The 25,919-nt window shown below is 46.2% G+C and overlaps 2 protein-coding genes across 8 annotated transcripts in view; one reads left to right on the forward strand and one right to left on the reverse strand.

The window, feature by feature from the left end:
* The window catches only part of RIOX1 (ribosomal oxygenase 1), a 28,993-nt gene extending 14,393 nt beyond the window's left edge, over positions 1 to 14,600 (forward strand). The window contains exon 3 of the transcript XR_008620924.1: positions 14,157 to 14,600. The gene's annotated coding sequence lies outside the window, so the exon portion shown is untranslated. The remainder of the gene's footprint in view (positions 1 to 14,156) is intronic.
* HEATR4 (HEAT repeat containing 4) overlaps positions 1 to 25,919 on the reverse strand; it is a 62,932-nt gene that overhangs the window by 30,383 nt on the left and 6,630 nt on the right. For 2 of the 7 annotated variants that reach the window (XM_055097817.2, XM_055097815.2), the window contains exons 2-10: positions 25,424 to 25,502; positions 17,845 to 18,797; positions 16,425 to 16,612; positions 14,594 to 14,734; positions 10,107 to 10,310; positions 8,090 to 8,233; positions 5,413 to 5,574; positions 4,241 to 4,401; positions 2,565 to 2,669 (exon numbers count right to left, since the gene is read on the reverse strand). In XM_055097817.2, the coding sequence (XP_054953792.1) occupies positions 2,565 to 2,669; positions 4,241 to 4,401; positions 5,413 to 5,574; positions 8,090 to 8,233; positions 10,107 to 10,310; positions 14,594 to 14,734; positions 16,425 to 16,612; positions 17,845 to 18,725 (1,986 nt within the window). In that variant the 5' untranslated portion in view covers positions 18,726 to 18,797; positions 25,424 to 25,502. The remainder of the gene's footprint in view (positions 1 to 2,564; positions 2,670 to 4,240; positions 4,402 to 5,412; positions 5,575 to 8,089; positions 8,234 to 10,106; positions 10,311 to 14,593; positions 14,735 to 16,424; positions 16,613 to 17,844; positions 18,798 to 25,423; positions 25,503 to 25,919) is intronic. The other 5 variants (XM_055097816.2, XM_055097814.2, XM_055097820.2 and 2 more) reach the window with 3 other exon arrangements.

Genomic DNA, 25,919 nt, shown 5'->3' on the forward strand with positions numbered 1-25,919 from the left:
AGTCCTCATCATCTTTACCTCAACCCCTGCTAGCTCTGCATGTCTTTTTACTTTCAGTTGTCAATTCTAAGTGACAAATGCCAAGGAGGTGAAGGTACAAATGAATTGGAAGTTGTTAAAATGATATTGTTAAGATGCAGATTCTGATTGAGCTGGCTTAAGATGAGACTTTTGCATTTCTTTTTTTTTTGAGACGGAGTTTCACTCTTGTTGCCCAGGCTGGAGTGCAATGGCACAATCTCAGCTCACTGCAACCTCCGCTTCCTGGGTTCAAGTGATTCTCCTGCCTGAGCCTCCTGAGTAGCTGGGATTACGGGCATGTGCCACCAAGCCTGGCTAATTTTAATTTTATTTATTTATTTTTTTGAGACGGAGCCTCGCTCTGTTGCCCAGGCTGGGGCGCAGTGGCGCGATCTCAACTCACTGCAACCTCCACCTCCTGGGATCACGCCATTCTCCTGCCTCAGCCTCCCGAGTAGCTGGGACTACAGGTGCCTGCCACCACACCCGGCTAATTTTTTTTATTTTTAGTAGAGACAGGGTTTCACCGTGTTAGCCAGGATGGTCTCGATCTCCTGACCTCGTGATCCGCCCTCCTTGGCCTCCCAAAGTGCTGGGATTACAGGTGTGAGCCACTGTGCCCGGCCGATTTTTGCATTTCTAATAATGCTGCTAGGTGACACCTGTGCTGCTGGTCCAGGACTTTAGCAGCAGGGTGCTATAGCACTTGAGACAGAACTAACCCAAGTCCAAAACCTTTTCAGGTGATTACTGTATTGAGTGGCCAGATTTTGTGCTTCCCATATCAAAATGTCAGGGTTACAGAGTGGAGGTTGTTCACTTATCATGGGAATGGCAATGTTCTGGGCTATTCTGGAGATATCCAAAGTTATAAGGAAAAGATGAAGTAGCACATAGGAAGAAGGGAAAGCTCCCATTTGGACAGCTGAAGATGATTGGGAAATAATGGCAAAAATGAAGTGTTGCCTGGAATTCCCTCTTTAGTTCTAGCTGAGCCCCACCATCTTCACCGACAGTTGGTTTGTTTGTTTTTTTAGATGGAGTCTCGCTCTGTTGCCCAGGCTGGAGTGCAGTGGCATGATCTTGGCTCACTGAAACCGCCGCCTCCCAGGTTCAAGCGATTCTCCTGCCTCAGCCTCCCAAGTAGCTGGGATGACAGGTGTGTGCCACCATGCCCAGCTAATTAGAGATGGGGTTTTGCCATGATGACCAGGCTGGTTTCAACCTCCTGGTCTCAAGTGATCCACCCGCCTCAGCCTCCCAAGGTGCTGGGCTTACAGGCATGAGCCACCGTACTGGACCCCTTCACAGAACTTTAACCAATAAATTTAACCCACACTAATCTCTCCCTCTCTGAAAAGTTTTTAAAGGGTACCTTATATTTATTGCTTGTTCTTGAATCATTTGTGTATATTAGTCTTATTGTTCCTACCATAGTGTTAATTTTGTGAAAGTTGGGACAATGGTTTTTTTTGTTTGTTTGTTTTTTTGAGACAGAGTCTCGCACTGTCGCCCAGGCTGGAGTGCAGTGGTGCGATCTCGGCTCACTGCAACCTCTCCCTCCCAGGTTCAAGCAATTCTTGTGCCTCAGCCTTCCAAGTAGCTAGGATTACAGGTGCCAGCCACCACACCTGGCTAATTTTTGTATTTTAGTACAGATGGGGTTTCACTATGTTGGCCAGGCTGGCCTGAAACTCCTGAGCTCTGATCCACCTGCCTTGGCCTCCCAAAGTGCTGGCATTACAGGTGTGAGCCACCGTGCCCGGCCGGGACTATGTTTTATATGTGTGTGCCGAACACTCAGAGAAGCAGCACAGACACTCATTTAGATGGGTTTTTGGGTAGTTTAAGTCAGTGCTTCTCGAATGATCTTTGATGAAGAACCAATTTTGGGGGGGGAAATACGTCATTGACTGATAAAGTCTGTTGATATTGAGGCAATATCAAATTACTATAAACGTTTCTTTTCTTTTTTTTTTTTTTTTTGAGATGGAGTCTCCCTCTGTCACCCAGGCTAGAGAGCAGTGGTGAGATCTTGGTTCACTGCAACCTCTGCCTCCTGGGTTCAAGCGATTCTCCTGCTTCAGCCTCCCAAGTAGCTGGGATTATAGGCGCGTGCCACCACACTCTGCTAATTTTTGTATTTTTAGTAGAGATGGAGTTTCACCATGTTGGTCAGGCTGGTCTCCAACTCCTGACCTCGTGATCCGCCTGCCTTGGCCTCCCCAAGTGCTGGGATTACAGATGTGAGCCACCGCACCCAGCCTACTATAAACGTTTCTAAACTCCTGTCAGTTTTTGTGCTATTTCATTGTGGATCAGTTACCAACAGTTTATGGACCACCAGTGCACTGAGAAGCATTGGCTTCCAGACAGACATATTAGCATTTAAGATAATTCTGGGCTAGAAGTAAGAAGTAGTGATGTGGGAACAGAGATCTGTTTGGTAAGAATGGAATAATACATAGCAGCAAAAAGTAGAAGGCCTCTGTAGCTCAGCCTCTCTTAGGCTTTCTGTCCTGGAGGCAAAGAAAGAGGTTTACCAAGCAGACATTTCCACTGATCCGGGAGAAAGCCTGGCAGGCCACAATCCGGTTCTTCCATTGACAGCTGTTCAGCTCCACAGCAAGCATGGTGTGTATCAGGGTCTGAGGAAATGGAAGACTTGTATGGATATTCACAATCACTTTTAGAGATACTAGAACCTTGAAGTTACATTCTGAAATGGCATCCTGCATAATTAATGTCACCAGTGGGCTTACAAGAGATGGGGCATGTTTCCATCACAGCCAACTGACTCTGGGATCATAAATTGGGGAACAAAATACAAATTTAATAACTTAAACAGAAAACTGGGACCTTCCTTTCCTGACTTTAACTGTTTTTTTTTTTTTTTTTTTTTCTGAGAAGAAGTCTTGCTCTTGTCCCCCAGGCTGGAGTGCAGTGGCGCAATCTCGGCTCACTGCAACCTCCGCCTCTTGGGTTCAAGTGATTCTGTTGCCTCAGCCTCCCAAGTAGCTGGGATTACAGGCGCCTGCCACCACGCCCGGTTAATTTTTGTATTTTTAGTAGAGGCGGGGTTTTACCATGTTGGTGCCAGGCTGGTCTTGAACTCCTGACCTCAGGTGATCTGCCTGCCTCGGCCTCCCAAAGTGCTGGGATTACAGGCGTGAGCCACCATGCCCGGCCTTCTGTCTTTAACTGTTTTTACCCCTAAAATGATTTTTATATGCCTCAAGCTTATGACTTCACATTTCTATTGAAAGTAACTAAACACAAATGTAGGTCTCTGCAGTTTTCAATGGTAAACTTCTAGCAGAAGCAAATTCTACATGTCAGAACTCTTCTTGCATATGCAAATAGAGATCATTTGCAACCTAATTCTCACTTTTCTCTCAGCTAACTATTGTGACTTCCCTTTGTATACACCTCTACACCCAGGTTTACTCATGCTTATTCTACGTTTACTTATGCTTGAGATTGTCAACCCAACCGGCTGCATTTTATCTAATTAATTAATTGTGTAATTAATTTTTTGAGGCAGGGTCTTGCTCTGTCGCTCAGGCTGGAGTACAGTGGTGTGATCTCAGCTCGCTGCAGCCCCAACCTGCCAGGCTCAAGTGATCCTCCCACCTTAGCCTCTTGAGTAGCTAGGATTACAGGCACATACCACCATGCCTGACTAATTTTATTTCTTTTTTTGTAGAGACAGGGTCTCACTATATTGCCCAGGCTGGTCTTGAAATCCTGGACTCAAGGGATACTCCCACCTCAGCCTCCCAAAGTGCTGGGATTACAGGCGTGAGCGACCATGCCCAGCCCAGCTGCATTTTATTTTATTTGTTTGAGACAGAGTCTTGCTCTATCACCTAGGCTGGAGTGTAGTGGCGTGATCTCAGCTCACTGCAACCTCCACCTCCCAGGCTGAAGTGATTTTCATGCCTCAGCCTCCCGAGTAGCTGGGACTACTCAGTGTGGTACCACTGCACCTGTCTAATTTTTTTATTTTTAGTAGAGATGAGGTTTCACCCATGTTGGCCAGTCTGGTCTCGAACTCCTGACCTCAAGTGATCCACCTGCCTCAGCCTCCCGAAGTGTTGGGATTACAGGCATAAGCCACTGCCCCGGCCCCAGCTGCATTTCAGATTGCTTACATTCACTGACCTCAAAGACCTAATTGCTCCCCAAAACTGTGTCTGACCCGGTAATGGACACATACTGTCTTCTCACTCAGATAGCTCAGGAGGATATAAGACTGTTCCTCAGTGTCCTCATTCTTCTTTGTAAACAGCTGGTGGAGGATCCTCTTAATCACAGGGTAAGTAGCAGTACCTTCCAGAGCCAGGCACTGAGCTGCAGCCCAGCTATCCACACTGTTACCTGCCACAGTTGGGTGAAAAAGAGTTCAGAATGGTGATGTGTTTTCCCCCTAGAGAACAGCCTTTGGATTGATACCCAAGGCTGCTACCCACCTGATATCTCACTTCCTTGTGCCCCACTCAGTCTAGAAATACGATTTCTTATTTAAACCATATTTAGGAGAATCATATTGGCTGGGCGCGGTGGCTAACACCTGTAATCCTCACATTTTGGGAGGCCAAGGTGGGCGGATCACCTAAGGTCAGGAGTTCAAGACCAGCCTGGCCAACATGGTAAAACCCCATCTCTACTAAAAATACAAAAATCAGCCAGGCGTGGTGGCATGCGCCTGTAATCCCAGCTACTTGGGAAGCCGAGGCAGGAGAATTGCTTGAACCCAGGAGGCGGAGGTTGCAGTGAGCTGAGATCCCACCATTGCACTCTAGCCTGGGCAACGAGAGTGAAACTCTGTCTCAAAAAAAAAAAAAAAAAAAAAAAATTAGTCCAGCTACCACTTGGTGGCAGTGTACCTGTTTTGTTAAAGTACCTAGAAAGAGCAAATTTTCTTTTTTTCCTTTTTTTTAGAGACAGGGTCTTGCTCTGTCACCCAGGTTGGAGTACAGTGGCACCATTGTGGCTTACTGCAGCTTCAACCCCCTGGGCTCAAGCTGACTCTGATAAGCATGTATATATAGGTCTGCCTCAGCCTCCTAGGTGGCTGGGTCTACAGGAGCATACCACCGCACCTGGCTAATTTTAAAATTTTTTATAGAGATGGGGTCTTGTTATGTTGCCCAGGCTGGTTTAGAACTCCTATGCTCAGGTGATCCTGTCGCCTTGGCCTCCCAAAGTGCTGGGATTACAGGTGTGAGCGACAGTGTCTGGCCCTAATTTTCAAATGGTCTAACATAAATCTAAACCCAATACAGCAGACATTGCAGAGCATCACAGTGGAGAGGAAAGGACTGGGAAAGCTGATAATGAGATGTCTATCCCATATTTCCAGGTCAGAAGTAACAGGGAGTTACTCACCCTTCAGAAGGGCAGTCTGCATGATGTTCCGGGCAAGGGGATTATGTGACTGTATGGCATATTGGCATATTGCTGCTGCCATCCGCACATGGGCATTCTTGTCACAAAGAGCAGCCTCTAGGGCAGGCAGTAGAACCTCTGGCAAGTCCTGGATGGTCTTGTCTGTGATCAAAAGAGCCAGGTAAGAGAGTACTAGCCCCTTTGCTTTTCTCACACACAGCTTCCTTCCTACAGCCATGTGGTGGCCAACCTCAGTCCCAGTTGCAGTTGCTTAGTGCTATGTAATATAATTACAGTTTAGCTGAGCCCTTCAGATGGGCAGGATTTTCTGCTCAAGGTGTTAAAGCTCACCTGTGTGCTGGTATGCCAATTCCCAATCCTTTATCATCTGGCCTCTAAACAGCTATATTTAAGCTGAAGAAGAATGTTTCCAGCTAGGCTACAGTGAACTACACCATTAGTTTTAGTGATTAAAAGCAACCAATTTGCCCCATGAGCCCATATATATATATATATATATATATATATATATATATATATATATATTTTATATATTTTTTGAGACGGAGTCTTGTTCTGTCGCCTGGGCTGGAGTGCAGTGGTGTGATCTCTGCTCACTGCAAGCTCCGCCTCCTGGGTTCACACCATTCTCCTGCCTCAGCCTCCCGAGTAGCTGGGACTACAGGCGCCCAGCTAATTTTTAGTATTCTTAGTAGAGATGGGATTTCACTCTGTTAGCCAGGATGGTCTCGATCTCCTGACCTTGTGATCCACCTGCCTCAGCCTCCCAAAGTGCTGGGATTACAGACGTGTGCCACCGCCCCCAGCTGAGCCTTTATATTTGTAAGAACAATTATATTTAGGTAGTGCTTTATAATATAGTGTTTTCACATTATCTCATTATCTTTCAACCTTGGTTGAATTAGGCAAGGTAGGTATCATTGTAGAGCTCACTAGGGAGTCTTTTTTGGTTCAACTAAACATTAAGGTTCATAAGACTGTCATGGGCCATGCATGGCACCAGAAGAATATGGGACAGGAGCATAGTTTGTCAACAGGGCGGCAGCATCAGGCATCCCTGTTGGCTGGAGTTTTTTTGTTTTTGTTCTTGTTTTTTTTTTGAGATAGAGTTTTTGCTGTGTTGCCCAGGCTGGAGTACAATGGCACAATCTTGGCTCACTGCAACTTCTGCTTCCTGGGTTCAGGCGATTCTTCTGCCTCAGCCTTCCGAGTATCTGGGACTACAGGCACCTGTCACCACGCCTGGCTAATTTTTGTATTTTTGGTAGAGATGAGGTTTCACCATGTTGGCCAGGCTGGTCTTGAACCGTTGACCTCAGGTGATCCACCTGCCTTGGCCTTCCAAAGTGCTGGAATTACAAGTGTGAGCCACCACACCTGGCTTTGGCTGCAGTTCTTGAGGCTGTCTTGAGCATTCCACAGAGTCTTGGGGACAGCACAGGAGCATGTTGTTTATTCACTGGGTGAATTTATGCTTTACAGGAACTAATATCTCTTATAAAAACTCCATAGATACAATTCTAGGGTCCACAAAGGGCCTGCCTGTTATAAGTTACAGTATCCAGGGAGGCCCAAACTATGGTGTCCCTATCAAGTATTTATATTTCACTTATAGCTCTTCTCAGTCCCAATGTAATTTATCAAACAGGATTTATATCATAACCAATGTTGCCTATAAAGATAGTTCTTATCAGGTGTTTAGGGGAACAGGTGGGCATTTAACTGAAGTTCAAATTCTCAAGTAGGAAGGGGAAAGGTTTGTTATCCCTTTGTCTACCACTAGTCTCATTTTATAGATAGGTAATTTGAAGCTCAGAGAGGTTAGCTGACTGCCCAAGGAGTGGCACAGCTGAGCCCGTGAATCATATTTTAAGATTTTGTCAGGTGCGGTGGCTCATGCCTGTAATCCCAGCACTTTGGGAGGCTGAGGTGGGTGGATCACTTGAGGTCAGGAGTTCAAGACCAGCCTGGCCAACATGGTGAAACCCCATCTCTACTAAAAATACAAAAAAATGAGCTGGGCATGGTGGCACACGCCTGTATGTAGTCCCAGCTACTCGGGAGACTAGGGCAGGAGAATTGCTTGAACCTGGGAGGTGGAGGTTGCAGTGAGCAGAGATCGCGCCACTGCACTCCAGCCTGGGTGACAGAGCAAGACTCTGTCTCAAAAATAAATAAATAAATAAATAAATAAATAAATAAATAAAATAAAATAAAAAAGAATGGGCTCTTGGCTGGGCACAGTGGCTCACGCCTGTAATCCCAGCAGTTTGGGAGGTTAAGGTGGGAGGATTACTTGAGGCCAGGAGTTCAAGACTAGCCTGGTCAACATAGCAAGACACAGTCTCTACCAAAAAAAAAAAAAACAAAAAAACAAAAAAGAATGGGATCTTCAAGGTGGGAAATGTTAACTTCTCTGCAGGCCACTGAGCAAACAAAAGGTGATGAAATGTAGTTCAAAAATTACTGGACTAGAAGTCTGGAATTTTAATCTCGTCTCTATTGCTGATAAGCATGTATATATAGGCCAGTCTCTAAGTCTTGGTTTCCACATTTGTAAAATGATCTCAGATAAGCCCTGGGTCCCTACCAGTTCAGATGTTCCATGGCTTTATGAGTTGCTTATGTTCTCAAGCAGTTCAGCTTTGGCTCTCACCTGAGTCTCTCTGGCTGGTGGCAATCCGGGGCCGTTCCAAAGCAGCTGTGGCACATATGGTGATAGCTTTGATCCGAATGTCATCATGCAGGTCTCCCAAGCTCTGAAGCAGGTTCTCTACTGTCTCATGGTGCCACTCTATGACTGAGCCGCAGTGAGGGAAATGAAAAGAGAACCACCTGGTTAGGGTTAGATATTGTGCTGCAGGCAGGTGACAAGAAGTCTGCCCTTCACCCAGAATAATTCAAGCAAAACATTAGCTCAGAAGAATAAAGGGCCCAGAGATGGGGTCGTTAGGGAGTTATTTCTCTGATGATCCATGTACCCTCTCAAGTAAGTTCCCAGACAAAACTTCTCCCAACCCCATCGTATCTATCGCTCTTTCTTTAAATCACTTTTTGTTGTAACCATCTGGGAAATAAAAGTGACAATAAAACAAAGTGGTTAAGAGTACTTTGTTTTCAGACATACCTGGTTTGGGATCACAGTTATTAGCTGTGTGACTGTGGATAAGTTACTTAACCCTGAGCCTGAGATTTCTTATTTGTAATACAGGCATAATACTAGAACTCACATATTGAGTTATTCTTAGTGTTAAATGAGTTAACTAGACAAAGTGTTTAGCAAAATGCCTGGCAAGATAATGAAGGTTCAATAAATGTTAACTATTGTGGTTTTCATTAGGTTCTTTGTCTTTGAGGGCACTTCCATTTGGCTTTCAACATCTTCCTCATTTTAGTTGCTAACTACTCTTTTGGCAGGTATCAGACTTTTATTTCAAAGCTCCTACTATCTGTAGGTGTTTCCTTCAGTCTTTTTTGTTATTGTTTATCTGATCCAGTTTACCTAATGGATTGCCTCTCTTTTTCCTGCACTAACTAAGCTTGTCTATCATGTTCTGAAAGCCAGCAGCTATTGAGTTCTCAAATACCATAGCTTTCAACAGTCCTTGCCAGGCCATTACTTTGTCCCAGGCACTCAGACTTCTACTCTCCTATCTTTGAAGGCAAAGTAGGTATAGGATAGCCCCAACTCTACGAATGAATTTTGGAGAGGGGTTGCTGATACCACAGTCAACTATGACATGGACAATGGTTGGACAGCATATTTTGTTCTTCCCTTCATACATCATTTGCTGAGCATAAAGTTTGGAAATCAATAAGATAGGGTCGCCTGGGTGCAGTGGCTTATGCTTGTAATCCCAGCATTTTGGGAGGCCAAGGCGGGGAGATCACCTGAAGTCAGGAGTTTGAGACCAGCCTGGCCAACGTGGTGAAACCGTGTCTCTACTAAAAACACAAAAATTGGCCAGACATCATGGCACATGCCTATAGTCCCAGCTACTTGGGAGGCTGAGGCAGGAGAATCGCTTGAACCTGGGAGGTAGAGGTTGCAGTGAGCCCAAATCAAGTGCCATTGCACTCCGGCCTGGGCAACAGAGTGAAATTCCATCTCAGAAAAAAAAAAAAAGGGCTGGCGCGGGGGCCAAGGCGGGCAGATCACCTGAGGTCAGGAGTTTGAGACCAGTCTGGCCAACATGGTGAAACCCCATCTCTACCAAAGATACAAAAAGTTAACCAAGTGTGGTGGCGGGTGCCTGTAATCCTAGTTACTCAGGAGGCTGAGGCAGGAGAATTACTTGAAACCAGGAAGCAGAGGTTGCAGTAAGCTGAGATCCCGCCGTTGCACTCCAGCCAAGGCAACAAGAGCGAAACTACGTCTCCAAAAAATATATATATATATATGGTCTCTGCCTCTGAAGAGTCTGCAGTGTAATAATGAGTTTCCACAAATTACTGAAGTAATACCCATCCATGCAAAAAGCACCCAGATATATGTTAACTGAAGTTCATCTAACACCCAATGTGTGAAAGGCTCTTGTCTAGCCTTAATGAGGCAACCAGATTTTTACATTTCACAAAGGAGGGATGGATTTTTCAAAGACTGAGAAAGCCTAGTCCCAGATGAGAACCACTTCTCACAAACGTACAGTATCACAGGACCTCCCTTCACTCACTCAGAGCCCAGGCAGTCTTCCATTCCTTCAGCATCCTCCGCAGGACCACCAGTTCCCAGGTCACATCCTCCTGCAGTGATTTTGCCTGCTTCTTCAATCTCCTGGTCTTAATAGGCACATCCTTCTCACCCACCTGCAGCAGCATATCCTTGGCGGGGGTGGGCAAAGCAGTCCAGCGCAGGGCTCCTTGCACAGGTCTGTAAGCTGTGCAACGTGGCAGTGTGAGGTCTTTTCACCCCACTGCCTTAGGCCCTGCCACACAGTGGCCCCAGCTTGCATCCCATTCCTATTCCTGACTAATACCAAAGCAAAACAAAACCCTCAAGAGTGAATTTCCCCATGATTATATGGGGAACTGAGTACAAGTACACAGGGAATTATGGAAAGTCCTGACTAGACATGGTAAGCCATGATGATGATGGGGGTGAGAGATTTGTGGGGGGAAATTGAGATATCTACAAACCTTTCTATAAGTTTAAAGGTTATCTTTAGGAACCTAAATCTTTAGGAACATAAATATGTTTATATGTAACGAGATTTGCTCATAATATTTGATACGTTGCAATTTAGTGTCATTGGCCATTATTTCTAAAGTATTAAGTTTTCCTTTTAATGTTTTTAATTTGGGGAGAATAATAGTGCTATAAGCTGTGAAATTTTAAAGATTTTAACATCTCTGAGTTTTTCCTCAAGACAACAGAAATTTGAGAACAGAAGAAGCCTTGGCCGGGTGCGGTGGCTTTTGCCTGTAATCCCAGTACTTTGGGAGGCCGAGGCGAGCAGATCACGAGGTCAGGAGATCGAGACCATCCTGGCTAACACGGTGAAAACCCCGTCTCTACTAAAATACAAAAAATTGGCCAGGCATGGTGGCATGTGCTTGTAGTCTCAGCTACTTTAGAGGCTGAGGCAGGAGAATCACTTGAACCTGAGAGGCGGAGGTTGCAGTGAGCCGAGATTGCACCACTGCGTTCCAGCCTGGACGACAGAGTGAGACTCCGTTCTCAAAAAAAAAAAAAAAAAAAAAAGCTATAGTTATATTTTCTGAACTTAATGTTTTTCATGGTGTCAAATTTAGAAAGCCTCTTTCTCAGAAAAAAAGCTGTATGGAGAAGGGGAAGGGAAAAATGATAAAAACATTTCCAGATGTACTAAATTCATTATTCACACTGCCTATTAGTCTCATGCTCTAATCAGTCACTATCAGCCATTTCTGTTTTTTTCCAAGATTTCATTCCGACTCTTAACACCTTTAGATTTGCTCTGAATCAATTCTTTCCTTTGAGCAAGGAAGACATAACATTTCTTTCTTCTAATGTAAAAAGAGTCCTGTGAGGCGGGGTGCAGTGGCTCATGCCTGTAATCCCAGCACTTTGGGAGGCCAAAGCAGGTGGATCACTTGAGGTCACAAGTTCGAGACCAGCCTGACCAACATGGTGAAACCCTGTCTCTACTAAAAATACAAAAATTTGCTAGGCGTGGTGGCGGGCACCTGTAATCCCAGCTACTCGGGATGCTGAAGCAGAAGAATCAATTGAACTGGGGAGGCGGAGGTTGTAGTGAGCTGAGATCGCGCTCCAACCTGGGTGACAAAGCGAGACTCCAACTCAAAAAAAAAAAAAAAAAAAAGAGTCCTGTGAGACTCCAGGGCAGTTTAGCAAAGATGCCCATACAATGCATCTCCTCCAAATGGTCCCCACCAGCTTGGACGTGCTGGGGGACTCAGCCACTCTGCTGAGGCCTCCCTCCTTTGTGGGGTAGGGTATGTGCAACTAGGAGCTGTGGAACCACCTCTGACAGGCCAGCTCACACTTTGCCATGTGACGCTCCCCGACTTCTCTCAGGCGATTTGAAATCCCTCCTGAAGAGATGAGAAGTAGCTGAATTAACCCCATTTCTCCTATATCCCTCTGCTCAAGGAGTTAAAATGGATTTGCGGTGAGCAAGTCTTAGATCTCTGATATTTAACCTCATAGGAATAAAAAATACAACTGCCAACTTTTACTTTGGTTCCAGTCCTTTGGGTTATAGCTGGATAGAAACACATCCACTAGCCATCTTCCACATCAACAGTCATCTAAAGCCGGGGTCCCTAACCCCCAGGCCATGGGCCTGTACCAGTTCATGGCCTGTTAGGAACCGGGCCACCACAACAGGAGGTGAGCGGTGGGTGGGCAGTCATTACCAGTGAGCTCTGCCTCCTGTCAGATCAGCAGTGGCATTAGAGTCACGTAGCATGAACCTTACTGTGAACTGCCCATGTGAGGGGTCTAGGCTGTGCACCCTTTATGATAATCTAATGCCTGATGATCTGAGGTGGAACCGTTTCATCCTCAAACCATCCCCACCCCGCTGGTCTGTGGAAAAATTATCTTCCACAAAACCGGTCCCTGGTGCCAAAAAGGTTGAGGACTGCCGATCTAAAGGGAGCACACAAAGTAATGACTCTTGGCAGGGTACAGTGGCTCATGCCTATAATCCCAGCACTTTGTTTGGGAGGCTAAGGTGGGAGGATCCCTTGTGGCCAGGAGTTCGAGAGCAGTCTGGGCAACATAGTGAGACCCTATCTCTAAAAAAGTTAAAAATTAGCTGGGTGTAGGGTGCACACCTGTGGCCCTGATCCTCCTGCATCAGCCTCGCGAGTGGCTGGGACTCCAGGTGCGTGCCACCATGCCCAACTAAGTTTTGTATTTTTTGGTAGAGACGGGGTCTCACCTTGTTGCCTAGACTAGTCTGAAACTGCTAGGCTCAAGCGATCTGCCTGCCTCATCAAATTAATTGTATGGTTTAACAGGATTAATTTTATAGTATGTAAATTCAAGCTCAATAAAGCTGTTATTGAAAAAGAATCCTCTGGCTGGGAGAGTGGCTCATGCCTGTAGTTCCAACACTTTGGGAGTCTGAAGAGGGTGCATCACTTGAGCCCAGAAGTTTGAGACCAGCCTGGGCAACACAGCAAGACCTTGTCTTTACAAAAATTAGCTGGGTATAGTGGTGTGCACCTGTAGTTCCAGCTACTCGGGAGAGTGAGGTGGAAGGATTGCTTGAGCTCAGGAAGGTAAAGGCTGCAGTGAGCCATGATTGTACCACTGTGCTCAGCCTGGGAAACAGAGTGAGACCCTGTCAAAAAAAAAAAAAAAAAAGAGAAGAAAAGAGAGAGAGGGAAGGGGAGGGGAAGGGGGAGGAGAGGAAAGGGAGACAAGAAGGAAGGAAAGGGAGAAGGAAAGGAAGGAAAAAAAGGAAGGGAGGAAGGAGAGAAGAAAAAGAGGCTGGACACAGTGGCTCACGCCTGTAATCCCAGCACTTTGGGAGGCCGAGGTGGACAGATCACGAGGTCAAGAGATCGAGACCATCCTGGCCAACATGGTGAACCCTGTCTCTACTAAAAATACAAAAATTAGCTGGGTGTGGTGGCGCGCACCTGTAGTCCCAGCTACTCGTGAGGCAGAGGCAGGAGAATCACTTGAACCCAGGAGGCGGAGGTTGCAGTGAGCCGAGATCACGCCACCGCACTCCAGCCTGGGCGACAGAGCGAGACTTTATCTCAAAAACAAACAAAGCCAGGTTGTGTGGAAAGACTGTGGCTGTCCACAGCTGTCTGGCGGGTGCCTCCACAGCAGGCACAGAATGTGCCTGTGCCTCCAAGGATAGACTGAGCCCAGGGAAGGACTTCTTGCCAAGTGGATGCAAAGGCACAACTAGCAGGCCAGGAAACCCTGTCAGCCAGGTGTGGTGGCATGCACCTGTGATTCCAGCTACCCTGGAGGCTGAGGCAGGGGAATTGCTTGAACCAGGAAGGTGGAGGTTGCAGTGAGCAGAGATCACGCCACCGCACTCCAGCCTGGGCGACAGAGCAAGACTCTGTCTCCAAAAAAAGAAAAAAAAAAAAAAGGAATGGGTGACAACTGCTGTTAGTTTCTGCACACCACTGGGCCCATCTGAACAGTAATCCTACAAAGAGTCATGCGAAATAGAGTCTTGTGGAAGATGTGCACATTTTGTTTCATAAGCTAATTTCTTGGTCACCTTCTTTCCCTCTTTGTCTTACAGAGTGAAGAGTGATGAACTTGTGAAAGTTCAGGTATGGGTGGGCTGAGTGTGGAGTGGGAGGGTAGAGCCAGCCCAAGGGAAAAGGGCAGAATGCTGGGTCAGGAGTTTGATGCACTTTCCCTGTTAGGTGCACTTTCCCTGTTAGCATTGAGATAGGAGCTGCCTTATTGGTAACTAGTGGCCCTAAACCACTTGGTTATACCTAAGTTATATCAGATCTCAAGTGATTGTATGTTCCTGTGAGGCTCTTCCTAGTTACAGTTAGTATTTTATAATTTTGTGAGATTATTTTTAGTACGTAGAAAGGGGATTGCCTAGATGCTAATGGTGCTTCAGCCCATGAACTGGGAGCTCTAGCACATGAATAGTGGGTAATGATGGGAAGTAGCCACATTCCTGTTATTAACCCCTGCCTTCCCTGTTAGCTTCCTGCTTACATGCTTCAGGAATTGCCTGGGCACTCCACTTTTCTGGAGTTTCAGGGAAGACCTTAGATAGCTGCTTGTTGTACCGATTTAGGTTTTCCAGGACAATCTGGTCTCTCTTTGCACCAATCTGGTGGATTATCTGGACTTCATCTGTGAACAGACAAAGAAACAATGAGTCCCCTATAACCTCCCTATTTCCTTTCTCCCTGGGTTCCCAATCACCAGGATCAGACCCAACTTCCTTTTGCCCTAATCTAAGCCCCTAGGATCCATGACTGCCATACTCTGGGGCATCCCTTGAAGGTGACCATTGCTTAGAAATATCACAGTGATAAATCACTATAGTGTCTGTGGGGGAAAAAAAAAAAGAAAAAGGAAATGTCATAGCTAGTCACCTCATTAGAGGCCTGGGAGCCAAGGATGGTGATTTCCTTCCTAAGGCAGAACCTATGGCCGGGTGTGGTGGCTCACACCTGTAATCTCAGCACTTTGGGAGGCCGAGGTGGGTGGATCACATCATCAGGAGTTCGAGACCAGCCTGGGCAACACTGTAAGACCCCCGTCTCTACAAAAAATACAAAAATTAGCTGGGTACAGCTACTCGGGAGGCTGAGGCAGGAGAATCAACTGAGCCTGGGAGGTGGAGGTTGCAGTGAAGATAGCACCACTGCACTCCAGCCTAGGCAATGGGAGTGAAACCATTTCAAAAATAAGAAAAGAACCGGCTGGGCACCATGGCTCACACCTGTAATCCCAGCACTTTGGGAGGCTGAGGAGGGTGGATCACAAGGTCAAGAGATTGTGACCATCCTGGCCAACATGGTGAAACCCCGTCTCTACTAGAAATACAAAAATTAGCTGGGCGTGGTGATGCGCACCTATAATCCCAGCTATTTGGGAGGTGGAGGCAGAGGTTGCAGTGAGCCAAGATTGTGTCACTGCACTCCAGCCTGGCGACAGAGCAAGACTCCGTCTCAATAGAAAAGAAAACAAAAGAAAAGAACCTATGTAACCACTTAGAGGTCTTATTCCTTATAAAAAGCTAGATACTAAAAAAGAGGCACCTAATTAATCCCATCAGTCATGAATACCTTAGAGTAATTTTGTTAGACACTTTAAGAAGACTTTCAGCTGCAGCAGTTTAGGAACAAGATGGGGCTTGGGAAGAAGAAACAGCTTGGAACACGAAGACCTAGATAGAGTATCCTGGAAGCCCAGGCATCTAAGGGACAGCAGTAGGGACAGGGAAGGTGGCGAACATTTACTGAACACCTTAAACAGACATTGAGCAAGAAGCATTACAGATGCTTTCTCATCTACTCTACTCAAAGTGCATTTTTGTTAACATCACTTCACAAATAAGGTACTTGTGGCTCAGAGGAATTATATAATTTACTGAAGGTTACTAAAAAAATACTGAGCCAGGATTTAAACCCAAATGTGCCTGACTCCAAAGCCCTGATTTTTTCCAACATAGCACCTTGGTGGGAGAATATCTCGAAGTGGGAGAATATCTCGAAGTGAGAGAAGGGAGAAGGGTGGACAGGGAAGAGATGGATTGTTCCCAAAGTCTTGCCTACTTTACAGTTCCACCCTTCATTGCCTCTTTAGTAAGATAGAGGGACAGAGAAAGCGGGGAGAGAGAGCAGTTCCCTACCTATTAGTTATCACTCCCCGACCCGACTCCTGTGCTAGTGTGGGTGCTGGGTCATGAACATGAAAACCTGGGTCATCCAGGGCCTCTTCTCCATACCCACAACTGTTTCCAGCCCCCAGCAATCTTCCACCTCCCTGGCCCATGTCCCCCTGTGCCCCTACCACAGGGGCCCAGCTCTATTACCAAAGTAAATCTCCTGTTCAAAGGTGTTGTCTGTGGAGTAGGCAAACTTTCCAGCTCGGGGAGTCACCTGGCGAAAGTAGCTCTGGGTTTGGGGCTGGGAGAGGCTCGTCTTTTCATGGATATCCTCAGTGCTCTTGTTGCCAGGCATGATCTCAACTGTCTCTGCTTGTTGGAAGTAACTGGGCAATCTTGGCAGGGGTGAGAAAGGAGGGAAAAGGGGGAAAGAGTAGGAGGTGGATCCCCCTTTCCATTAAATCCACAGCTCGTTCCCTTTCCTCTTTAAGCTCAGCTCGTATACACGTGAGCATTGCAGAACACCAATGTTTAACTTTTAGCCTTGTCCCCATGGTGCCAGTTGAATGTGGAGCTGCCAGAAGGGCCTGTCTACAGCTGTCCTGCCTGGCTACTGAAGGATCCATGCCTTCTGCAGCCACCAAGCAGCAGGGCAGAGTGGCGGTGCTCCAGCATAACCCTTTTTTAACATTCGTACTCTTAGAGGCGGCATGGCCTTGGGGAAGGGATCCCACCCCCTTCGTCATCTCACTCTGTCTATTCTGTGTGTGGTTATTTAATGTCCATCCACCTGGTGGTGGACAGGCTGTAAGCTCCTTAAAGGTACATATCTGTGTCTGTTGCTTTTACATTGTATTCCCAGCACTTTGCAGAGTACCTGGAAAGTAGCAAGAACATAATTTATATTTGTCCAATAAATGAATAAATAAATGGATTTCCACTGATTTTTAGTTCACTCTTGGAAATCAGGGATAGTGTAATAGCTCCAGTCTTCCCTCTAGCTATAAATGAGATAGAAGCAATCTAAGAAACATGTAGTCATCTTCTTCTCTCAGGTTGTCTGGTTCTCTGTCCTGCAGCTAGTCAGTTTTTGAGTCAGTGACACACTGGTTCCTTATTCAGAGTAAGGCAGGACCAAACCTCGGTGCTATGAGGTTCCTGCCTTCCTCACTCCACCAAGGATACATTTCTGGGAGCACCTGGTTGGTAACTACACCAGCAGTCTGATGGCAAAGTCTGCTGGAGAAGGTTGAGAACCAATCCCTTTAAGAGCAGTGGTTCCCAGCTGGGAATGACTTTGTTCCGCTTGGAGACATTTGGCAATGTCTGAGACATCTTTGTTTTTCACAGCTAGGAGGCTGTGCTCTGGTGGGTATGAGCCAGGGATGCTGCTTGCATCCCATAATGAACAGGGCAGCTCCCACAACAAAAATTATCCAACCCAGAATGTCAGCAGTGCAAATTGAGAAACCTTACTTTGCAGAGCTCTCAGAGAGCAGTCTGGTGGTGGAGAACATGAAGTTGATGGGACAGTGCATTCTGAAATCGGGAGTGTGAGTCCACCTGGGAGTCCCTAAAGGGGAGTCAGGGATTATCAAAGGTGCACTTGAGGCCCTGGCCAGTATACCTGTAGTAAACGGGAAGCAGCAGTTCTGGCTTCTTCTTTTCCTGTGGGGGCAGGATGACACTTTGATCCTCAAACTCTGCTGTCTCTTCTGCCTCCAGCTGTTTCAGGAGTTCCAGGTCACTGGCAGAGGTAAGCTCATCCCGAATGTGACTCCAGTCGTACTGCTGGCGCAGGAAGCTCTGCCACTTGTTGGGGGATGCCCCAGGCCTTCGAGGACGCTTGCTCTGGATCCATCGGGCTGTGCGCTTGTTCAGCTTTTCCAGCACAGTGGCCTCCCACACTCTGGCCTCCTTCTCAGGAGGCAGAAGCCAGGCTTCTCTTTCCTCCAGGTTCACATCTGGAGAAGGTGGCCGACCCAGCATATCTGGATGCATGCAGGGATGATGGATGAGAGGGTGGGGTGCTTCCCAGACGGTGCTGGCTGGCTTTGATTTCTTCAGCTTCTTTTCAGGATTGGCAGAGCTTTCTGTCTTCACAGCCAGGGAGGTGTCTCCTGTTAAGGGACTTGAGGAACCCAGGAACTTGAAGCTAACAGGTTTCTGAGGCCGGGCCTTCCTGATCCGGGGAGTATGGATGATGTCATTGGTATTGTAGAGGTGGTCAAAGCTGTACTGGCTATAAGGAATGCTGGGCAGTCCTCGCTGCCACACCACCTCCTGAGAGAAGGTAAGGTTTGCAGCAGCCATTTTCAAATATTGGCTCTTGCGGTGTAGATGGTACTGTGAGCTGAAGAAGACCATAGGCACACTGGAGACAGAGGCACACTCCTCCTTGCCTTTCAGTTTTGAGTAGTTTAAAATCATGCCCCATCCCAGCCGTGGGGGCAGTGACTGATAGAAGCAATGGGGGAGAAAGGTCTTTCCCTTCTGGGTCCTGGTCATACTGTGTCCCAGCAAATGCTTCCTTCCACACTGCCTGGCCTAGAGGAAAGGCCTGGAGATGAGACCTGGCACCTGTTAAGGGAATGGGAGGAACTGATGAGAACTCTAGAGCAGCAGAAATTGGTAGCCCATAGCAGTTCAGAAAGAGAATAACTTGAAAAACAGATGGAAAGGGGGTGGGGAAAAGCCATGTGAGTTAGAAGAACAAAAGAAGAAAATGGTGCAACATCCTAAATATTTCATGTATCAGACCCTTGTTTCTGGTTCTTATACTTGTTCCCAAAGCTCAGACCCTCATCTCCGTGTGAGGGATGACTGCTTTTCAGCAGTATCCCATGCTTCCAGTTTGTCTTTAAATGTTGCTTTCTTTCGTTCAAAAGGCTTATAGCGTAAAGTTCAGACTATTCAGCATGGCATTCAGGGTTCTCCATGACTTTGGCCTCAATTTATGACTTTGTCCTGGCATGTAACCTCTGCTTGAGCCAGTCCAGTCTCCTGGCTGTTCTCTGAGTATCCTCTCTCCACATAATGAAGCTTCCTTCTGTGTCCTCTACATGAAATGACCTTTCGTACTTGACACAAATTCTATCCAATTTCCAGGCCCAGCTCAATTTGTGCTGCTCCATAACTCTTTCTTGACCTATCCAGGCCACCAGGTCATTCCCAAGTTTATAAATTCCTCCTGGTCTGTACCACTTACTTTAACTGTTAATCCTATGATACCTCGCATTGTTAAATATTTGAGACTCTTAATTCCATTGCCCAGTGACCATGTCTCCCATTTCTTCTGTCTTTCAGAGTCATCCAGCACACCTATTGCTACATAGTTTTTATTGTTAAAATATTTAACAGCTGTAGGCCGGGCGCAGTGGCTCACACCTGTAATCACAGCACTTTGGGAGGCTGAGGTGGGTGGGTCACCTGAGGTCTGGAGTTTGAGACCAGCCTGGCCAACATGGTGAAATCCCATCTCTACTAAAAATACAAAAAATTAGCCGGGTGCGGTGGCATGTGCCTGTAATCCCAGCTACTTGGGAGACTGAGGCAGGAGAATCGCTTGAACCCAGGATGGGGGAGATTGCAGTGAGCCAAGATCATGCCATTGCACACCAGCCTGGGCAACAAGAGCAAAACTCCGTCTCAAAAAAAAAAAAAGTATATATATTATATATATGTATAATAGCTGTAACATATTTTATCAAATAGGTAAATGGTTTTGACTCTTCATGAATTATTGGATGGGTTGTTTCCAGATTTTAGCTAGCATGGCAAACACTGTAGATAACAAATGCTTAGATTTAATGTTAGTTTAGTTTAGTTTTGTTTTCCTTTTGAAGCATTCCCTTGGCCTAATAATGATAGTTTTGGAATAACTTTGCTGAGGATTTTACGTAGGGAAGATATTATGATCTTCATTTCCTATTTTAAGAAGCTGAGGTTCAGAGAGGTAGGTAAATTGCTTCAGATCACATAGCCCGTAAGCAGAGGAGTCAGGTTTTAAATCTAGCCTACTAGATCACAACTCTGGAGCACTTAACCTCCGTGCCACACTGGCCTTGGCCCAAGCACCACTCCCTACCACTCACTTTGTTGGCCTGGCCTCTCCAAGGAACAGGTAGGCCTCCTTATGTGTAAGGATGAAGGAGAGACCATTATTCCATATGTTTCTATCCTGCTAGTGTCAACTCCTGCCCCGCATCCAAGGTGCCCATGCAGACCAGATCTGACTTGTTTCTCTTTACTCCTTAACACCCAGCACATAGCCTCTCTCCCTAGGGCATGATTTCTCTTACTGTCTTCCATGTGTAAAAGTGACCGTACTGTATTTCTTTCTGTTAAGGGCAAGTTCTTTTTTTTGTGTTTTTTTTTCTTTTGTTTTGTTTTTTTGAGACAGGGTCTTGTTCTGTCGCCCAGGCTGGAGTGCAGCACTGGCACGATCATAGCTCACTGCAGCCTCAACCTCCTGGGCCCAAGTAATCCTCCTACTTCAGCCTCCTGAGTAGCTGGGACTACAGGTGCATGCGCCACCACACCCAGCTATCTGTTTTTTATTTTTAATAGAGATGGGGTCTCACTATATTGCCCAGGCTGGTCTCAAACTCCTGGGGTCAACAATCTGCCTGCCTTGGCTTCTCAAAGCATTGGGATTACAGGTGTGAGCTACAGCACTCAGCAAAGGCTCAACTTTCATCTAGATGCCATTAGGCCAGAATCAATAACCTCCCTCAAATTAGGTGACACATGATTAATATGCTATCACTCCAGGACTTTTTGCACATAAGGCTAAATGTAATTGCTTCATCTCTTCACAACCATGAAGGCAACGTCTTCATGAAGGCAAGTTAAGAGAAAGAGGGTGGTCACAAGATGATGTTTTCTCCTGAAACAGTGGCTACTCCCACTGGCTGAAAATAGAAAGGCTAGAGCAAGATGGCCAAACAGACCCCTCCAGCGATTATCTCCATGCAGGAACACCAAACTGAACAACTGTCCCCACAAGAAAAGCACCTTTAGGCCGGATGCGGTGGCTCACGTCGGTAATCCCAGAACTTTGGGAGGCTAAGTTGGGCAAATCACTTGAAGTCAAGAGTTCAAGACTGGCCTAGACAACATGGAGAAACCCCATCTCTACTAAAAATACAAAAATTAGCTGGGCGTGGTGGTGGGGGCCTATAATCCCAGCTACTTGGGAGGCTGAGGCAGGAGAATCGCTTGAACCTGGGAAGCAGAGGTTTCAGTGAGACGAAATGGTGCCACTGTGCTCCAGCCTGGGTGACAGAGTGAGACTCCTTATTTAAAAAAAAAAAAAAGCATCTTCATAAGAAACAAAAAATCAGGTGAGTGATCACAGTACCTGGTTTTCACATCGTATCAAGAAGAGGCACTGAAGAGGGTGGGAAAGACGGTCCTGCATCGCCTATGCCCCCCTCCCTCACCCCTGGCACAACAGCTTGGAGAGAGAATCTGTGCATGTGGTGGAGGGAGAGGAGTGTGGGATTTTGCATTGGAACTCACTGCTGCCCTGTCACAGCACAGCACTACACTGAGCAGAATTCTGCTGGCACCCACAGAGGACACATTTAGATCAGCTCTGGGCCAGAGGAGAATCCTCAGGTAGAGTGGGACAGACCTGAGTCCCAGCTGGTTCTGCCACCAGCTGACCAAAGTGGCCTGGGGCCCTGAATACATATGAGTGACAGTCAGGTCACAAGGACTATATTCCTTAGGCAAACCCTGGAGATGCACTGGTCATGGAGGCAGCGGACTTTGGGTGTGTGTGACCGCGTGTGACACCAGCTGTGGAGAACAAGGGAGTGCCTACATCATTCCTCCCCCAACTCCAGACAGGGCAGCTCAGGGAGAGACTCCTACTTGGGGAAAGGAGAGGGAAGAGTACCCAAGTTGCAAGACAAAGTCCAGAAGACTTTGAGTAGCAGCTCAGCCACAGGAAAATAAAACACCAGGCAGAATCCTGAGGCTCCCGATTCCAGGCCTTTGCTCCTAAGCTACATTTCCAGACCTACCCTGCGCCAGAAGGGAATCCACTGCTCTGATGGGTCAGATTTATCCTGGCAGGATTCCCCACCTGCTGACTAAAGTGCCCTTGGGCTTTGAGTAAATATCAGTGGTAGCTAAGCAGTTCTGGCCACAGGCCTTGGGCAGGATCCAATACTGTACTGGTCTGCAAAGCTTCAGGTGTGACCCAGTGCACTGCCATCTGTGGTGGCCATGGGAGTGCTCATGTCACCCTTCCTCCAACTCCAGACAACCCAGTGGGGAGAGAGATTCCTGACTGGGGGAAAGAGAAGAGACAAAGTGAGAGATGTTGCCTGGGTAACCAGGGAATTTTCCCTTATCTTACCCAAGGCCACCAAGGATACAGGAGTATCCAGGAGTTGGCAACAGTTGCAGGGGTCATAGGCTTAGGGCACCCCCTGGTATACATCAGCTGCAGAGACCGTAGGCTTAAGTCACAACACTTAATCCCCTTTGAATATATAGAAAGCCTTCTCAAGGAGGATGGGTACAAATAAGTCCAGACTGTAAAGATTGGAATAAATACCTAACTCTTCAATGTCCAGACATTGATGACCATCCACAAGCATCAAGAACATCCAGGAAAACATTATTTCACCAAATGGACTAAATAAGGCACCAGTGACCAATCCGGGAGTGACAGAGATATGTGACCTTTCCAGACAGGGAATTCAAAATAGTAGTCTTGAAGAAGCTCAAACTTCGAGATAACACAGAGAAGGAATTCAGAATTCTATGAGAAATTTCAAAAAGAGATTGAAATAACAAAAATCAAGCAGAAAGGCTGCTCTGCCTATGGAGTAGCCATTCTTTTGTTTCTTTACTTCTCTAATAAACTTGCTTTCACTTTGCAGAAAGAAAAAAAAACCAAGCATCACTTCTAGAGCTGAAAAATTAAGTTGACTAAAAAATGCACTGGAGTCTCTCAACAGCAGAATTGGTCAAGCAGAAGAAAGAATTGGTGAGCTTGAAGACAGGTTATATGAAAATACACAGTCAGGGCCAGGCAGGATGGCTCATGCCTGTAATCCTAGCACTTTGGGAGGCCAAGGCAGGTGGATCACCTGAGATCAGGGGTTCAAGACCATCCCGGCCAACATGGCGAAACCCCATCTCTACTACAAATACAAAAAATTAGCCAGTCATGGTGGCAGGTGCCTATAATCCCAGCTACTTGGGAGGCTGAGGCAGGAGAGTTGCTTGAACCTGACAGGCAGAGGTTGCCACCGTACTCCAGCCTGGGCAACAGGAGCAAAACTCCATCTCAAAAAAAAAAAAAAAAGGAGTGATTTAGGATGTCCCCAGATAAATGCCCTTTAGCCTGTGACATAAAGAATCTTTAGTTATAATGCAAACATCCCAGAAAGAATACCATATTACCATTATCAATTATTAGAAATTCTTAAGGAGGCTATGCGCGGTGGCTCATGCCTGTAATCCCAACACTTTGGGAGGCTGAGGTGGGCAGATCACCTGAGGTCAGGAGTTTGAGACCAGTCTGGCCAACATGGCGAAGCCCCATCTCTACTGAAAATACAAAAAATTAGCGGGTGTGGTGGCGGGCACCCGTAATCCCAGCTACTCAGGAGGCTGAGGCAGAATCACTTGAAGCTGGGAGGCGGAGGTTGCAGTGAGCCAAGATCACGCCACTGGACTCCAGCCTGGACGACAAGAGCGAAACTTCATCTCAAAAAAAAAAAAAAAAAAAAAAAACAACTTAAGGAATAGTTATTATCTGATATGATGGCTTATTAAGAAGGAAGGGAACACATGATAGGTCTGTTTTGAAAAGGAATGGGGACAGAACAAAATATTACTAGGTCCGATCAAAAGAGGCTTGTTCTGGCTTGTCTTTGTCTGCCTTGGAGTCACGGGACAGGTGTAAGGCCAAATTGTGCACTTCCCAGTCATGTTACCTTGGGCAAATAATTTGAAATCTGTAGTTTCCCAATCTGAAAATTGAGTCTGATACCTGTTCTAATTTAGTGTTGATTGATATGAAGCTCAAAATTAGAAATATGTATGAAAGTTCTTTGCAAACTAAAATATATGTGTGAGGAATTGTTATTATTAGTTTAGAGGATGGACTGTTGTCCTTAGAAGGCAAGTCTCTGGGTCCTACAGTTAGATGCACTGGGCACCTCAGGAAGAATTTAGGGCTATGGGGTACTCAGCAATTAAAAGAGAGGGTGCTTAGAGAAGGAAGAAAGGACTTATTAATGGAGTTTGGAGGCTCCTTATTATCGAAACTTACACATTACGTGACCAGCATTATGAGGCAGCACCCCACTCCCGACAAATAGCCCTCTAGAACCAAAAGCAGAGTGGCAGGTCCGGGGTCCTTTTGTACATAGACAGCATAAAAAATTGACTAAGTCAATCCTGGCATAACTGCAGACCAGGCCCTGGAATGAGCAACCCACCAGCATTATCTGCATTTCTAGGAACTTGGGCTAGAAGGGGAGGAATGGGGTTGGAAGGGTTAGGCCACATGCCTCTAGTTAAAACCTGATGAACTTCCTAGATCCCCAGCTGGAAAACGTAGGAGTTGGACTAAATTCCTCTCCTGCCTCTAATATTTTATGAATACAGAACTCAACTCAAAATGGGTAGTATCTCAGAGATTCCAAATTTAGTTCCACTTTTCTGTTTGCTTATCAGTCGCTTACCCTCACCCTCTGGTCTGATACCTTTATCCTGTACAAGTGGTCAAAGTAGGTTGAGTAACGTGTGCTAAAAGGAGTAATATCTTGCATTCTCCCTTGTTATTAAAATAGAGGAAACTGCGTTGAAAGAAAAGACTAAAAAGCAATAAGCCTTAGTATCAGTATCTTCTGAAAGCTTTAAAAAAATAATACTCTCATCTCTACCAACAGATTTGGATTCTGAAGTTCTGAGGTGGAGTCCAAGAGTGTGCAGTCAGCTTCTGGGGTGGTGTTTGTTAGATACAGTTTTTTGTTTATTTATTTATGTTTGAGACAGGGCCTCACTCTGTCACCCAAGCTGGAGTGCGGTGGCACAGTCATGGCTCACTGCAGCCTTGCCTCCCAGGCTCAAGCAATCCTCCTGCCTCAGTGTCCCCAGTAGCTGGGACCACAGGTGTGCACCACCATGCCTGGCTAATGTTTTAAAACTTTTTTTTTGTAGAGACAGGGTCTTACTATGTTGTCCAGGCTGGTTTCAAACTCCTGGAATCAAGTGATCTTCCGGCCTTGGCCTCCAGAAATGCTGGTACTATGCCTGGAATAGATATGGGTAAAGAACCTTTTACATCAGACTCTTGTGTCCTACTCCCAGAATGCTGATTCAGTAGCCTGCAAGTGAGGCCTAGAAATCTGCATTTTCACAAGCTCTCAGATTTAATACACATTACATTTAAAGAAAGCACAGCCCAAAGGGTGTCAGTGGGGTACAGAAGGAAGCCTGGTTAGTGGGGAGAGTGGGATTAGGGAACAGCTGCTTAACCTGGCTTGTTTCAAATCCCCCTTTCTCCCTTTTTGCCCTCAAAAAGTTCCCCTCATTTTTTCCCCTCTACTTTCTAAGTTTTTACCATGCACTCACACAGCTATACAGCTATCTCCAGAGATTACTCTGGAAACTCTGCTATAAAGATGACCTGGTCTAATGCCTTGATTTTTTTTTTTTTTTTTTTTGAGA

This window comes from Pan paniscus, chromosome 15 (genome assembly GCF_029289425.2).
Source record: "Pan paniscus chromosome 15, NHGRI_mPanPan1-v2.0_pri, whole genome shotgun sequence".
Taxonomy (NCBI): domain Eukaryota; kingdom Metazoa; phylum Chordata; class Mammalia; order Primates; family Hominidae; genus Pan; species Pan paniscus.